General features: G+C 42.7%; 1 protein-coding gene across 1 annotated transcript in view; it reads right to left on the reverse strand.

Moving 5' to 3' along the window:
* Nucleotides 1-17564, reverse strand: part of acad11 (acyl-CoA dehydrogenase family, member 11) — a 157445-nt gene that overhangs the window by 20433 nt on the left and 119448 nt on the right. The window contains exons 16-17 of the mRNA XM_087978495.1: nucleotides 12609-12680; nucleotides 11214-11368 (exon numbers count right to left, since the gene is read on the reverse strand). Of these exons, the coding sequence (XP_087834621.1) occupies nucleotides 11214-11368; nucleotides 12609-12680 (227 nt within the window). The remainder of the gene's footprint in view (nucleotides 1-11213; nucleotides 11369-12608; nucleotides 12681-17564) is intronic.

Consider the following 17564-nt stretch of genomic DNA (forward strand, 5'->3'; position numbering starts at 1 on the left):
TATAAGTCCTGTTAAGATTTGCTTTCCCAAAATGCAGCACCTCCTATTTATCTGATTCTAGAATTAGGTGTCAACACTAAAGATAAGGCATCACCCAATTAAAATGGAAATGAGGAGGAATTCCTTCTCTCAAAGGGTCATTAGTCTTTGGAATTCTCTCCCACAAAGAGAAGAGACTGGGTCATTGAATGTAGTCAAGATTGAGGTGTGATTTGGAGGAGTTGGTGTTGGACTGGGGTGGACAAAGTTAAAAATCACACAACACCAGGTTCTAGTCCAACAGGTTGATGTAGACAGATTTTTGATTGACAAGGGAGTCGAGGCTTGGAGGTGGGGGGGAGTGGTTGGGGAAGCAGGTGAGGATACGTACTGAAGCCACAACTGGGGAGGCAATGGCCTCGTGTTATTACCACCAGACTAACTAATCCTCCATCCCAACCCCCATTCACCCATTGTACTCTATGCTACTTTCTCCCCAGGCCCCCACCCCACCCCCATAGATCTCTCCACCCTGGAGGCTTCCTGCCTCTATTTTTGATGAAGGGCTTTTGCCTGAAACGTCGATTTTCCTGCTCCTCGGATGCTGCCTGACCTGCTGTGCTTTTCCAGCACCACTCTGATCTAGTTAATTCCGAAACTCAGCGAATGCTCTGGAGAACATGAGCTCAAATCCCACCACAGTAGATAGTAGAATTTGAATTCAATAAAGAATCTGGAATTAAGTCTTGAATGATGACCATGAAACTAGTGTTGGTTGTTGGGAAAACCAATCCTAATGTCCTTTAAGAAAGGAACTCTGCCAACCTCAACTGGTCTGGCCTACATGTGACTCCAGATCCATAGCAATATGGTTGGCATATTAACTGCCCTCTGGGCAATTAGGGATGGGCAATAAATACTGGCCTAGTCAGTGATGCCCACATTCCATGAGTGAATTTTTAAAAATTGGATCAGTTGTGATCAAAATGAATGGAGACTTAGTTTTAATGGGCTCAATGGTTTCCTCCTACCCCTATTTCTTATGACTTTATGAACAGACAGGCCACACTATAGGATGGACCTTGGAAGGTAAAGCAAGAGAAGATCAACTAGAATATATCAGGAACTAGGGACTTACTTGTGGAGGGCCCAGAGACACTAGGAATGATTTGATTTTTACCAGAGAAGGTTCATGGTTGATTTGATCGAGGTACCAACGTTATGAAAGGCTGTGATCAAGTTAATATAAGTCAAACCAGTTTCCCTTAGCAGCAGAGAAAACAGGTTACAGACTTAAGACAAATGATTGAAGAACCAAAGAGGATATAAGCAGAATATTTTTAACATAGCAAGTCGATATGACCTGGATGATCATTATTGTACCTGAAATGGTTGCAGAAACAGGCTGAGTCAGATCTGAAAGGTGAATTGGATAAATAGTTGCAAAGGAAACATTCACATGGTTAGCAGGAGAGTGCGGCAGTGGGACTAAGCGGAGAGCTCATTCAAAGAGCTAGCACAGGAAAGATGGCCTGAATGATTAACAAAGTCGGAAGCCAAACCAACACGAGCTTCACACATGATAGAAAGCCACAGAGAATTAGAAAAAATGTTACGGGCTATGAGCTAGCTTACATGTCTCTGTTTCCTTCCACGTTCAAACTGGGACAATGAAGCTAATTAAGTCACAGTTAAGCAAGAAATATCCCATTTCAATTTACTCCTCACAGTGGCAGCTTAGAGACACAAATTACTTCAGATGTAAACAATTTCTACCAACATAAAAGGTGATTTGCTGCAATTAGATTTGGATCAGCCTGAGAAAACAGTGCTAATTGTACCTCAAAGTAGTAACCTCACACAGATCTAGCAACAGCAACAAGTGTCATGACCTGCAGATGTGGGAATATCTAATGGACTGCAGCAATTCAAGATGGTAACACTCTCAAGTTCATCGAGGGATGGAAAACAAATGCAGGCCCAGCCAGCGAGACACACATCCCATGACTGAATTAAAAAAAAGATCAGTTAGGAAATATTGCATCTTTCAAAATACTCTTTCTGATTATATTCTGGAGAGAATTGCTGCTATTTGTTCAGCTAATACACAATACACATCAAATGTAGCTGATTGTAGACAAACATATGGGTCCGCTAATACAAGTAACAAAGAAACTTTGGAAATGATGACTATATTGGGGGGAGAGGTCTGAATTGAACACCTAACCTCGCATCTCCCCCATCTATTATTGGTGATCATGGCCATGCTTTGTTATATGGAGAACAGAATTGGACTTATTTTATTAATCAGCCTGTTCAGTGATGTTATTACCCACTTAGGAGCAGGTGAGATGTGAACCTATGCTGGTTTGGTTGAGAGGCAGGGACACTACCACTGTACCACAAGAGGGTCACCATTGGTCTTGGCTGGAAGGGAGAAGGCTTTAGCTAGTACAGGGATTGAACCAAAGATCTTGGAGTTATTTGTTCCACACTCTAGCGATCTGAGTGAACTGACCAGTGGGCAAATAACAGTTTGATCATTCTTGTTTCAATAACATACACTGTCTTAACAGACCGAATTTTCAAAGGCCATGTATCTTTTGAAGAGGTTTTCTGTGTTCTTGGTGTGAGAGAGGCACTAAATGTGAACCATTGTCTTTTGAGAACTTTATATTTAAAAGGCATCTGGACGAGTCTATGAGTAGGAACGGTTTAAAGAGATCCAGGCCAGATGCTTGGCAAATGGGACGAGGTTAATTTAGGATATAGACAAGTTGGACCAAAGAGTCAGTTTCCATGCTGTTCAACTCTGAGGCACAAGTTGAAGGAGTTACATAAAATATCAGAAGCACCAAGTCAGGATGGAACATAGAGCCTTAGGAAATTATTGACCTTAATTACCTTTAATCAGGAACAATTGGAATAAATCACAGAATCATTTGTGTGTAGGAGGAGGCCATTCAGCCCATCAAGTCTGGACCAACTCTCCAAATTAGCAATTCACCTTGTGCCAGGCACTGACTTTCTCCCTGTACCTTCACACGGTTTTCCTTTTCTGATAACAGTATGCCCCACTTTTGAATGTTTCATTTGAATCTACCTCCAACACACTTTGAGGTAATGCATTTCAGACCCAAACCATTCGCTGTAGAAAAAACTTTTCATCCTGACATTTTTGCTTCTTTCACCAACTACATTAAATCTGTGCCCTCCCATTCTCAGCCCTTCCATGAATGAGAACAGTTCCTCACTATCTTCACTATCTGTCCTTTCCTCTCCTACAGGAAGCAATATGTACACAGCAAGCTCTCCCACACAGGAATATAGTATGACTTGATAATCCACGAGGGATTGTTGATTGAGGTATAAAGATAAAGATTAAATGGGGAAATTTTCCCACTTATGGGAAAAAATGGATGAAATTATGTCTAAATGATTTCCAAATGACGCAAAACAAGTTACAAACCTATGACCTTCACTACTACCTGCAAGTTCCCATACACCGCCCGACTATCAGGTCACCAATTCTTCAGTGTCAGTACAGCTTTCCCACCAGTGCTGTGCGTATCCCTACACCACATGGACTGTAGCAGTTCACCACCTCCTTCTGAACCTCTCCGACAAAGCTCACAGCCCATGAGTTAATATAAGAATGAAAATAATTGAGATCTGTTTCATATGACATAGGTACTTGGCAGGAGAAGGGTCACCCTTCAGAAACACTGAGGGGAAAATGTGAAGGTAGGATGGAAGAATTGTGTTCAGCGTGGTCCAAAGTGTAAATTTCTTATTCAATCACCCAATATTTATTAGTGTTCACTGGAAGAAAAGAGACTTCCACCCGGCTTTTCAACTAGCCAGCAATATTCACATCCCATCAACAAAGAAAATAAAGACATATGTACAACAGTTCTGAGGAAGAGAGTAACTAATAATGAATATGCACATTCTGGAAGTTCCAATTAATTTTTTTTAGAAATGTTTGTAAATGTATCTAAGCTGAGGGAAGGGATGGAAGATTTTCTTTCCAAGTTGTTTTTGGTTCTTTGAACTGATTTCAGTGAATTGTGTTTCCTTCTGTAAGTGGTCACATCTGTGAGTCGACTTGTTTGCTGCCTGACCTATAAATGTTATTATTATTCATCTTCTGGAAGGACATGGGTGTGGAGTGGAAATCCTGTGGAAATCCAGAGATGGATTGTCCAACTGTTAGGGCAGGAAGGATTATCTCCAATCTCTGCATCCACAAGGTCTCCTCTTAGTTGCGAGGAAGTGAAAATTTCTCTGCAGTAGCCGTATTACTGCTGATCCAGAGAATTGCGACTATCGCTCATTAATATCCTTTGAAGGGCGCAGACATGTTCTGCCCAAGGTTTTTGATTTTTTTTCAAATTTCACCTTGTACATAAAGATGAATGGTAGACGGAAGCCTGGTTTTATCCTTTTGTTTGCTCATTCACAGGATATAGGCATTGCTGACTAGACCCATATTTATTGCCTAGCCCTACTTGCCCTTGAGAAAATGCTGAGTTACCATCTTGAATTGCTGCAGTCCATGGGGTTGGGGGCAGGGTGGTAGATAGCATGCAGAGTGCAGTTCATGAGGGAGCTGTAGGATTCTGACCCAGCGACAGTGAAGGAACGGTGAAACATTTCCAAGTCAGGATGTTGAGTGGCTTGGAGGAGAGGTTGCAGATGTTGGTGTTCTCATGAGTCTGCTGCCCTTTGTCTTTCTAAGGGGTAGAGGTTTGGAACGTACTGTCTAAGGATCTTTGATCAATTTCTGTGGTGCATCTTGTAGATAGTTCACACTGCTGCTATTGAGCATTGGTGGAGGAGGGAGTGGATGCTTGTGAATGTGGTGCTAATCAAGAGGGAGCTGCTTTGAACTGGATGGTGTCGAGCTTCTTGAGTCTTGTTGGAGCTGCACTCATCCAGGCAAATGGGGAGTATTCCATCAAACTGTGCCTTGCAGATGGTGGAGAGGCTCTGTGGGAGTCAGGAGGTAGTTACTTGCTGCAGTATCCCTAGCCTTGTTGGTTACACATTTTCACGCTAAAGAATGTTTAATTTGGCCTTCTTGACTTTCAGGGAAACCCACAGACTTTTACAATAAATATACTAATTCTGAAGTGGTGTCATTTAAATATTGCAGCCATAAAAGAGGCTATTTATCCCACTGAGTTCTTACTAGCCACCTGTAGATGAGTACGCAATATACATATAGAGTCCTGAGTGGTCTTTACAGGATGAATGTCAAAGGAATTGTCTTCTTATACAAGATGATAGAACTAGATGGCCCTGTTTAAAAATCAGGAGTTACCTCGACATGATGAGGCTTTTTTTTTTCTCTCAGAAGTTGGAGAGTCTTTGTAGCTTTTTTTTCTGAAAAGGTTGTGGTAGTAGAGTCATTGACTACTCTTAAGTCAGAGTTAGACTGACTTTCATTAAGCAAGGGGGCAAAAAGTTATCGGGGCAGGTGGAATTATGGATCCGAGGTAACAATCAGATCAGGCATCATAGTATTGAATGGTGAAGCAGCTATGAAGGGCCGAATGGCCTACTCCAGCTCCTGGTTCGGATGATTGCATGGCCATAATGTAGTCAATGCTATTCCCCACTCTCTCCCAGGATCCTAACACCACGAGACGTAGAGCAGAAGTAGGCCACTCAGCCATTCATAAGATCATGGCTGATCTGATAATCCTTACCCCACTTTACTGCCCATAACCCTTGATTCCCTTACTGATTAAAACTCAGTCTATCTCAGCCCTGCGTACTCTTAATGATCCAGCATCTACAGCCATCCATGGTAAAGAGGTTCACTAACCTCAGAGAAGAATTTCCGTTTCATTTCTGTCTTAAATGTGTTCTTCCCTTATTCAGAGATGATGCCCTAGATTCTTCCTCAAGGTGGAACTCTCCACATCTACTCTACCAAGGTTATTAAATATTTTATACGTTTCAGTAAGATCTCTTCTAAAATCCATTGAGAGCAGGCCCAACCTACTCAACCTCACCTCGTAAGGAAATCCCTCCAGATCAGGGATTAGCCTCGTGGACCCTCAGTGAACTGCTATCAGGGATAGAATGTCTTTCCTTAAGTAAGGGATCAAACTGGCCACTATCCTCCAAGTATGGTCTAATTTGTGTCAAGATTAGAGTGGTGCGGGAAAAGCACAGCACGTCAGGCAGCATCCGAGAAGCAGGAAAATCAACATTTCGGGCAGGAGCCCTTCATCAGGAATGAGGCTGAAAGCCTTGGGCGTGGAGAGATAAATGGGAGGGGATGAGGTTGGGGAGAAGGTAGTTGAGATTGCAATAGGTGGATGGAGGAAGGGGTAAAGGTGATAGGTCGGAGAGAAAGGTGGAGCAGATAGGTGGGTCATGAGGACAGTGCTGAGCTGGAAGGTTGGAACTGGGGTACGGTGGAGGGAGGGGAAATGAGGAAACTGGTGAAGTCCACATTGATGCCGTGGGGTTGAAACACTTGTGCCTTGTGTAATCTCAGCAAGACTTCCCTACTTTTACACTCCACTCCGTTTGAAATAAACGTTAATGCTCCATTGCATTCCCTAATATCCGCTGAACCTTCGATGCTAGCTTTTTGTGATGTACGTACAAGGATCCCCACAAATCCCTCCATCTTTCTGCAGTCTTTCTCCATTCCAAATAATATTCAGCTCTCCCACCCTTCCTGCCAAAGTACACAACTTCACTCTTTCCCACATTATATTCCTTTGATCAGATTGTTTACCCCCTCATATAGGCTCTCTACATATCCCTCTGTAGACTGTTTCATCCTCACCACTCTTTATTTTTGTGTCATCGCAAACATGGCTATACTTCACTCTCCTCCCTCATCCAAGTGATTAATGTATATCGTAAACAACTGTGGCCATAGAACTGATCTCTGCTAGCTACATGCTGCCATCCTGAAAATGCCCCCTTTATCCCAATTCTCCATCTTCAATCCTCAATCCACACTGACATACTGTCTTCAAAACCATGGGCTCTTACTAAATAACTTATGTGTGGTACCTATCAAACATCTTTTGAAAATCCAAATATATTATAGCTACTGCTTCCTCTTTATCTATCCAGAATGCTACCTCTAATCAATTTGTCAGGCATGATTTCATGAAGCCAGGCTTGATTATATTATGTATTTTTAAATGCTCTGCTATTCACCCTGATATTTTCCCACTGACAGATGTTGAACTAACTCGCCTATAGTTACCTAGTTTCTTTCCTGTTTCCCTCCACCTTTTCAATAAGTGTGGCACATTAGCAGTTTTTTAAAAATTTAGGACTTTTCAAGGATCTAAGCTTTCTTGGAAAATTACTACCTGTGGATCCATTATCTCTGTAGTTACTTCCTCTAATATGATAGGATACATCCCATCAGGTCCAGGGGATGTTTTGGTCTTTAACCCCATTAAAGTTTCTCTTGCAATTTTTTTCCAGTTATTGTATTTCTTTCCTGCAATATCCACACCCAATAAGTGCATATGCACACATGCACACTCTTAGCCTGAGATTATTTAGTAATTTTAGGATGTTATTAGTATCTTCTGCGCTGAAAACTGATGAAAAAATATTTATTCAACTCCTCTGTCATTTTTTGCTTCACCATTATTATTTCCCATCCTTATTCTCTCGCAGGGCTATGTGACTTAGGCCTCTCTCTTCCTTTTTGTGTATTTAAATAAGCTTTTATCATTCTTTTCTATTTGATTTTCAAGTTTACCCTCAAAGCTTATTTTCTCCATTTTGAATTTTTTGTTGGTCATTTTTTGCCAGTTTTTAAAGCTTTCCCTAACCTTTGGTTTAATATTAATATTTCTAACACTGAATGCCATTTCTTTTATTTCAATATATTGTTCACTTCCTTGGTTAACCCATGGTTCCTCCCCTTATTCACTGGAATATATCTTGTTGTGAATGTGATGATACTATAGTTTTAAAAGTGTATTTTGTCCTTTTTCTTAATGAAGAAAAGTTGAGACAGAGATGCTGAGTGGTCTGCTCAAAGCCAATAAAGTCAACAGCTTGTGAGGCCTTGAGTTTTTTTTTTAAGTTGGAACAATAGAAGCAGCCTGAATGGGTGGGGTCAAGCTCCCTCAGAACCAGGATTTTTAGCTTTAACTTTCTGGGGTCTTGAAGCTGGATGTGGAAGCTCTTATTTGCCTCTCTGTTACAGCTAAAAGCTGGGGTACTCTTCCTGCTGCTAGAATTGCATGATAGACAATCTATTTTACTGAATTTGCCTTTGCAAAGGGTGTGCTCATGGGATGTTACTGTATTGAAAGGGTTGAGTAGTTTATTATTTTGTTAAGTATTTCAAGAGAGTTAGAATTAAGGCAATTAATTTATTTTATTTTTTAATTTGGCTGCATTTTAACTTTAGTGAATAAATAAAGTGTGCTTTGCTTCAAGCCTGATAGTTTAACCAATCAAATTGCATCTGGAATGCAATGTCTGGCACTTGCCTTTAAAATAAGAAAAGGTTAGACTCCAGGCCATCGCCTTGACACGTTTTGAGAGTGTTTGATCTGGTCCATAACATGAACTATTTTCTTAAAACTCCGCCATTGTTCATCATCTGTATTTTCAGCTAAATATCTTTCCCTGTCTGCTCCAACAATCAATCATGGCTGATAAGTTTCTCAACCCCACTATTCTCCCTTCTCCCTGTAGCCCTTGATCCCCCTCACTAATCAAGAACCGATCTGTCTCTGTCTTAATTATACTCAGTGACTTGACCTCCACAGCCCTCTGTGGCAATGAGCTCCACAGATTCACCACCCTTCAGCTGAAGCAATTCCTCCACATCTCAGTTCTAAAGGGTCTTCCCTTAGACTCTCCTACTGGTACAACATCTCCTCCACATCCAGTGTATTCAGGCCTCTCAGTTTTCTGTAAGTTTCAATCAGATCTCTCTTCATCCTTTGACATTGAGTACAGACCCTGAATCCTAAACTGCTCCTCATATGACAAGCTCTTCATCCCTGGGATCATTCTTGTAAACCTCCTCTGGACCCCCTCCAAAGCCAGCACATCCTTCCTTAGATACGGGACCCAAAAGTACTCACAATATTCCAAATGCGGTTTGACCAGAGCCCGATACAGCCTCAGTGGTACATTTCTGCTCCTGTATTCTGGCCCTCTTCAAGTGAATGCTAACATTATATTTGCCTTCCTGCCTGCCAACTGAACCTGCATGTTATCTTTAAGAGAATCCTTAACTATGATGCCAAGTCCCTTTGTGCTTCAGATTTCCAAAGACTTTCCCCAGTTAGAGAATAATCTACACCTCTATTCTTCCCATTAAAGTGTTTAACCTCACACTTTTCCCCACATTGTATTCCATCTGCAACCTCTTTACCCACTCTCCTAGCCTGTCCAAGACCTTCTGCAGCCTCCCCTCTTCCTCAACACTACCTGTCCCTCCAAATATCTTTGTGTCAACTGCAAACCTAGCAACAATTCCCTCAATTCCTTCATCCACATCGTTAATGTATTTAAAAAAACTGACAGAACTGTTAGCAGGTCTGGCAGCATCTGAGGCGAGGAATCAGAGTTAACGTTTCAGGTCCAGTGACTCCTCTATAGTTCTGTTTCTCTTTTTGTGTCATGAATGTATTACGTGAATAGTTGTGGTCCCAACACTGACCCGTGCGGTACTCTACCTGATACTGGCTGCCATCCGAAAGAATATCCCTTTATTCCCCCACTCTCTGCCTTCTGCCATTCAGCCAATCCTCTATTCATGCCAGTTACCTTGCCCTTAACACCATGGACTCCTATTCAGCAGCCTCCTGTATGATACCTTATCCAAGGCTTTCTGGAAATCACATCCACTGGCTCTCCTTTGTATCCATCCTTGTTCCACTGTAATTACCATTACTTAAATTTAGTACAATTGTTTCTGATCCAGGTTTCTCACTGAATGCTAAATGAGACATTCTACCAAGGTATGGTCGCTCTTCCCTCAGGAGATCATTCTACTCTGACTTCATTTATTAAATTCAACTCATCACAAGTCCCCAAATCCACAAGAGCCTGATTCCTGGCTGAATCCACAACATATTGTTCTCGGAAACTTCCCTGAATACACTCTGTGAATTCCTCCTCATGGCTACCTCTGCCAATCTACATGAAGATTAAAGTTCATGGTTAATGTACTCCCTTGTACATACCCTAATCAACTCCTTATTCATTCCCTGTCCCACGCTGTAACCACTGTTAGGGGCCTTTAGACTACTCCGACTGGTGTCTGCCTACCCTTGCCTCTGCCCATATGGATTCTACATATTTCAATCCAAGATCATTTCTTGCTCTCTGCGCTAACAAAGCACCCCACCCCCTCTTTTCATTCTGCCTGTTCTTTCGAAATGTCACATCCCCCCTGTTTATTTAGTTCCCAGCGTTGACCTCCTTGTAACCATGTCTCTGTAACATCTATAAATCATACCCATTAACCTCTATTTGTGCCATTAATTCATTTATAAATGCTTCAAGCATTTAAGTAAAGAGCCATTAATTTTGCCTTTTTACAACTTTTTCCCCTTTGATTTTATTTGCTGCTTTATTTTATGTTTTCACACTGTTGTCTCTTCCTGCCCCATTCTGGGTATCATTATCCAAATAGTTGTCCTGCAATACAGTCATATCTTCTAGTATTATAAGTTTAAATATTTTCTCTCTGGACTCATCCTACCTCTGTACAGTTTGAAGCACTCTGTCTGCCCCAGGTTATTCAATTCACCTGGACACAGATCCCAGTAAGGTTATAGGGAAGCTGTGGAGGCCAGGTCATTGAGTATATTTAAGACTGTGAGACAGGTTTTTGTGTGTTAAGGGGATCAAGGGTTATGGGGAGAAAATGGGAGAATGGTGTTGAGTGATTGAATGGCAGGGCAAACTTGATGGACTGAATGGCCTAATTGCTGCTCCTATGTCTTCTGGTCCCATGAAGCCCATCCACCAGAATACCTCCCTTCCAATGTCCCACAAACACATATCAATTCCTCCCACAATAATCTTTGATCCACATGTTTGATCCCTTACTGACCCTGAGGCAGTTTGCCTGGGGCTCAGATGACAATCCAGAGATTACTAACTTGGAAATTCCGCTTTTTCAGTTTAGCCCCCCTAGGTGCTCATAACCTTTCAAAGGAATCTCCCGTCCAGTCTTTGGGATCACGGGCACAGTCACGCCTACTTACATGTTCATAAAGTTTCTTCCCGAACGTCTTCCTCTGAGCTGCTCGCTGACACAGCAGCTCCAGGGCACGTTCCGCGATTCCAATTGTCCTCATGCAATGATGGATTCGTCCAGGTCCTAGCCGGCCTTGGGCTATTTCGAATCCCCTCCCTTCACCTGAATCAGACCATGGGGAAGGTGAGAAACCATCTCATCTCTCAAGCCTGTCAGTTTGCAAACCAATCAGGCCACCACACGCCCACCCTCAACTTCCGCAAGTTTCCGCACCCTCCCCCACCCCCCGATCTCCTCCCTCCACTCCGGCAGGAAAGCCCATTGACAAGGATTCTCCTGGACAATTCCCCCAGAACTCTGAGGCCAGGGCCTTCTTCCTCAGCGCAGTTATGGAGGTACAATGAGAAAGGCACGAAAGATTAGTCAGCAAATCACTGGCCTTCCTGGCAGAAATCCAGACCCACCGTGTCTCCTCATGAACACCTTCCTGGTCACCGGTGTGACAACGTGGTCTCAACCACATTTTCCTGTCACGACCCATGCCCATAATCTTGTCTATTAACAATCCAACCCTACTATCATGATTGTGATGATGTCAGCTGGCTGGAGCTCAAAGAATATGATTTCCCTGAGTGAGGCTGTGAATCTGGTCCAATTAGGGAGCCCTGGCTGACATAAAAAGATTTCATGTCAAGGATCCTGATGCTCTAGTGTCTGACTATGAATGAGGCAGTACTCAAGTCAAGGATTGTTCATGTGTAAATTAAAGAGACACTTGGTGAGGGGTTAGCAGCCTCAGTAGTTATTTCACCCGCTAGGGATATATTTAGTGAGCCAACGTCTAGTGCATTCTGGGGAACAGAATGCACCACCCACCAACAAGAGAAGAATGATATCCTCATCTCCATCTTGAATGAAAGACCTCTTACTTTTAAACTGTGTCCCCTTGTTCCAGACTCCCCCTACAAGAGGAAGTGTCCTCTCAGAATCCGCCCTATATAGGGCCCTCAGGACCTTCCTATGTTTCAGCAAGTTTGCCTCTCATTATTCTAAATCCCAGTGGGAATAAGCCCAATCTGTTCAACCCTCCTTTGCAAGGCAAACCCCAGAAATGGGAAGACGGAGCAGACTCCGAACGGCTTCTCATGCAATTAGATCCTTTCTCAAATAAGGAGACCAAACCCGTATCCAGTCCTGCAGATGTGGTCTTACCAAGGTGCTACTGCCTGCTGACTCTGACTGGGCAGCAAACATGGAGGGGACCGACTGAATGGCCTCCATTTGCACAGAGTCGCTGGAGGGTGCTCCTCTGAAATGAGGAGGATCAACACCAGGAAAAGTTTCCGATGGTTGTAGATATTCTGTGTCTGGATGTTTCTAGCCTTTGCATTTACAGACTCACCTAACAGAATGTTGGATACAGGAACTCGAACATTGTTGAAATGTATCTCAAAGTGTCCACCATGGAAAGCATCTGCCAGAACACAGTGAAATCACATCAGTCTTCAAACACATGAACAGAAACACAAGGGCTCAGATCTACAATGACTAGCTGAAACCCTGATCAGACACACTTGAGACAACAGCTATAAAGGGATAAAGAGCTTCATTTAAAACGCAATGAAAAATGCACTTAATATTTGCACTGGCTCGCTTACAGTTCAGGTTTCCAGTTAAAATTAATTTGCATAAATTATCAAATGGAGATAAGAAAATTACAAGGAGGAGACCATTTGATCCCTTCAAGTCTGGCTGATCATCGATCTTGACACCATCTTCCCACACTATTCCCTATCCCTTGATATGTTTAGTATCAAGGAATTCCTTCATGAGTCAGAATATTCAAAGTTGATCATCGTTTATCTTCCCCACATTAATATCTGTTCCTTTATTCTAGTTTAGAGCAGTAACCAGCGTGCTAAAGATGGATTGATCAGCAGACATTTCCATTTCTATGAAGACATTATGAGTGTGGTGGACAATGGGGACCCAGTGGATGTGGTGTACCTAGATTTCCAAAAGGCCTTCGACAAGGTGCCGCACAAGAGGCTGCTGCATAAGATAAAGATGCATGACATTACGGGCAATGTATTAACATGGATAGAGGATCGGTTAACTAACAGGAAGCAAAGAGTGGGGATAAATGAGTGTTTTTCTGGTTGGTGATCGGTGACTAGTGGCATGCCTCGGGGATCAGTGTTGGGACCGCAATTGTTTACGAGTAACATAGATGATTTGGAGTTGGGGACCACGTGTAGTGTGTGAGGGTTTGCGGATGACACTAAGATGAGTGGTAAAACAAAGTGTGCAAAGGACCGTGAAACTTTGCAGAGGAACACAGATACTTTAAGTGAGTGGGCAAAGATCTGGCGGAAGGAGTAAAATGTTGATAATGTGAAGTCATCCATTTTGGTAGGAAGAACAGTAAAAAGGGCTATTATTTGAACGGTAAAAATTGCAGCATGCTGCTGTGCAGAGGGATCTGGGTGTCCTTGTGCATGAATCACAGAAGGTTGGTCTGCAGGTACAACAGGTAATTAGGTAGGCAAATGGAATTTTGTCCTTACATTGCTAAAGAGATTGGGTTTAAAAGCAGGAAGGTTATGTTGCAGCTGCGTAAGATGCTGGTGAAGCCACACCAGGAGTACTGTGTGCAGTTTTGGTCTCCTTACTTGAGAAAGGATGTACTGGCACTAGACAGGGGCAGAGGGGGTTCACTAGGCTGGTTCTGAAGCTGAGGGATTGGCTTATGAGGAGAGACTGAGTAGATTGGGATTATATTAATTGGAATTCATAAGAATGATGGGGGATATTATAGAAACATATAAAATTATGAAGGAATCGATAAATTAGAAGCAGGGAGGTTGTTTCCACTGATGGGTGAAACTAGAACAAAGGGCATAGCCTCAAAATAAAGGGAGCAGATTTCGGACTGAATTGAGAAGGAACTTCTTCCTCAAGAATTGTGAATCTGTGGAATCCTCTGCCCCATGAAGTGGTTGAGGCTTCCTCACTGAATGTTCTTAAAGCTAAGATAGATAATGTTTGGAACAATAAAGCAAATAAGGATTATGGTGAGTGGGCGGGTAAGTGGAGCTGAGGCCACAAATAGATCAATCATGATCTTATTGAATCAGAACAGGCTCGAAGGACCAGACGGGCCTAGTCCTGCTCCTCGTTCTTATGTTTTTATTTCAAGAAGTCCAGTCTTCCACCTGACTATAACCAGCTGCAAATTGATGTTTTTTTAAACAAAGACTATACTGAACCATTTCACCTTTCACTGAGATATTCCACTCAGATTCTTCATCTTCTGAAATGAAAGGAACATTGAAAATGCAGCTATTAAAGCCCAGGAACCGAAGATGTATTTAGTGAGCCAACCTCTCGTGCATTCTGGGGAACAGAGTTCCACAGTTCCACAGTCCCACCACCCAGCAAGAGAAGAAAGATCTCCTCATCTCCATCTTGGATGAAAAACCTCTTACTTTTAAACTGTGTCCCCTTGTTCCAGACTCCCCCACAAGAGGAAGTGTCCTCTCAGAATCTGCCCTATATAGGACCCTCAGGACCTTCCTACGTTTCAACAAGATCATTTCTCATTATTCTAAATCCCAGCAGAAGACAAATGATGCAGAAAGAGCACCAATTGGTAAAACTGACCTGAAGGCAGGGTAGATTTAATAATTGCCTAGACTGAAGGCTATGGCATAACAGGAATGTCACTCCTTATGTAATCCGAGGACCCCATGGCTCTAGGTTCAAATCCCATCACATTAGCTGATAAAGTTTGAAGAATTAATAAATCTGAGCCAAAGGGTCTATGAGAAGTTTTGTCCCCACGTTAATGGAACAGCAGTATGGGCATTATTGCAGACCACAACGTCAAGGTTAGGGGTAGAGAAAGCAATCAACTTGGGTTTTCCATACTCTCTTTTTATTCTGTGATGTTTGCTGCCACATGGGACGAGTGCAGGAAGATGACCATCTTGAGAATGGCTGCAGACAGCAAGAGCTAGCTCCTGTTTGAACAATGCTGTTGGAGATTCATTTGGTTTCTCAACTGGGGAAAAGTTTGTTGAGAAAAAGCAGCACATCTTGAAACATCCTTGCCAAATCCAGTGTGAAACTCAATTGCCCTCTTGAAGATCATCTGAAAGACTTCTCGATACTGTAATTCCTGAGCAACCAGTGTCTGCCAACACCCCAGAGATAACTGCACACATCCCGTGACCTATGTGTGCCAGATCAGCAGTCATCTGAACATTCCACACCTGATCCTTTCTCCCTCCAGGAAGGATACTACTAAGTTTGGGAGAGCTCAGAAAAGATTTACCAGGATGTTATCCGGTTATAAGGAATGGCTAGAAAGCCTGGGACTTCTTTCACTAAGAGTGTAGGAGGGTGAGGGTTGACCTTATAGAGGTTTATAAAAACATGAGGGGTATGGATAAGGTGAATAGCATAGATTTTCTTTTCCAGGGTAGGGGAGTTCAAAACTAGAGGGCATATTTTTAAGGTGAAAGAAGATTTAAAAGGAAGCTGAGGGGCAACATTTTCACACAGACGGTGGTTAGCATGTGGAAGTGATAGATGCAAGTACCATTACAACATTTAAAAGACATTTGGACAGGTACATGAATAGGAAGGTTTAGAGGGATATGGGCCAAAGTGAGATGAGCTTAGTTTGGGAAATTTGGTCGGCATGTATGAGTTGGACAGAAAGGTCAGTTTCCATGGTGTATGACTCTACGGCTGTATTATTCCATGCCTAACAATTATTGGCCAAGAGTTTTTTTTAATCCAAAGTGAACCTCTGCAGAGGAAGACTTTTCTCCCCACTTTTACTTTGTGAGAGACTGTGTGTGTGTGTGTGTGTGTGTGAGAGAGACTGTGTGTGTGTGTGTGTGTGTATGACTGTGTGTGAATGACTGTGTGTGAAAGAGAGAGACTGTGTGTGTGTGTGCACGCGAGAGTGTGTTTGTGTATGTATTTTGGATTCGGAAGAGAGATAAAACATTTAATTTAAATTTTTAAAATGATGAACGTTAACCAGATCTCAAATTTTCATTCAATAAGTTTGCTTCATAATAAATCAGTAATGTTGAGTTTTCTAAAGAACTGTGATCGATGATTTTTTAATTCTAGTCTAACACATAGAAAGTATACCGTTGGCCATATTGGGGACTGGATCAAACAGTTACCTTTATATCGTGGTCTACGGAGCAGTGGGACTAGAGAAAGTCAGTGCACTCCTCCTTGCATAGTCTCAATACTGTCTAAAAAAATTCATAACCATGTACATTGCTCTCAAATCTCCCCTCAATCGGCTTTTACTCTGAGGAAAACAACCCTGGCGACTCCGACCTAACCCTGTAGTTTAATTCAGTGAATGGATGTGAAAGGACAGGCGAGTGAGCTCTCACTGTTGCTCCTCTCTCCAGGTAAGGGGTGAGGCCAATTACAGGAAAACCTCTGGGATATAGCCAGACCTTCCAAGCAAGCTCTGGGAGAGAACTGTGCCCCATTGTTCATTACTGAACAGGCTCTGGCACAGAGACAACAGACTGCTCATCATCAGATAGCTGACACAAGCAATGTTGTATCTCACTGGGAAGAATCAATGCATAATTGTTGAGTGAAGAAAACTGATTAACCTAGAGGTTTGCCAAGATGGTGGCACGCAACTGTAATTAAAATGGCAACAGAATTGAAACACTGATGGTATTAAAGATATGGGACAAACCAGTAAATTGCGGCAAGAAAAAGAATTGTTACGAAATCCCATCTCAGATAGGAAGCTGTGACCCATGCAAGCAAATGTCAGCCACATCCTGCCAACAGTCAGATAGAATTGCACAAAAATCCTATTCCCAGTCAAGAGCATTATTCTCCAGAGGCAGAATATTAAGATGTGCTGGTCCAGAGATGTGCAGGTGAGGGTGGATGGCCATGCTAAAATTGCCCCGTAATGTCCGGGGATGTGCAGGCTAGGTGGATAGGGTGGAGGACTGGTTGTGAGTGGGGTGCTCTTCGGAGGGTCAGTGCAGACTCAATGGGCTGAATAGCGTCTTTCCGCACAGTATGTCATTTTATGATTAAAATACACAGGCCAGCACGGTGGCTCAGTGGTTCAGCACCAGGGACCCGGGCTTGATTCCAGCATCTGGCGGCTGTCTGTGTGGGGCTTGCACATTCTACCCGTGTCTGCGTGGGTTTCCTCCGGGTGCTCCAGTTTCCTCCCATGGTTCAAAGATGTGCAGGCTTGGTGGATTGGCCATAGTAAATCACCCTGTTGCATGCAAGCTAGTCGGGCTAACTCTAGTAGATGTGGGGTTATGGGGATAGGGTGGGATGC

The sequence above is a fragment of the Chiloscyllium plagiosum genome, unplaced genomic scaffold (assembly GCF_037043375.1).
Source record: "Chiloscyllium plagiosum isolate Xiang-an unplaced genomic scaffold, Cpla_swu_hap1 HiC_scaffold_34, whole genome shotgun sequence".
Taxonomy (NCBI): Eukaryota; Metazoa; Chordata; class Chondrichthyes; order Orectolobiformes; family Hemiscylliidae; genus Chiloscyllium; species Chiloscyllium plagiosum.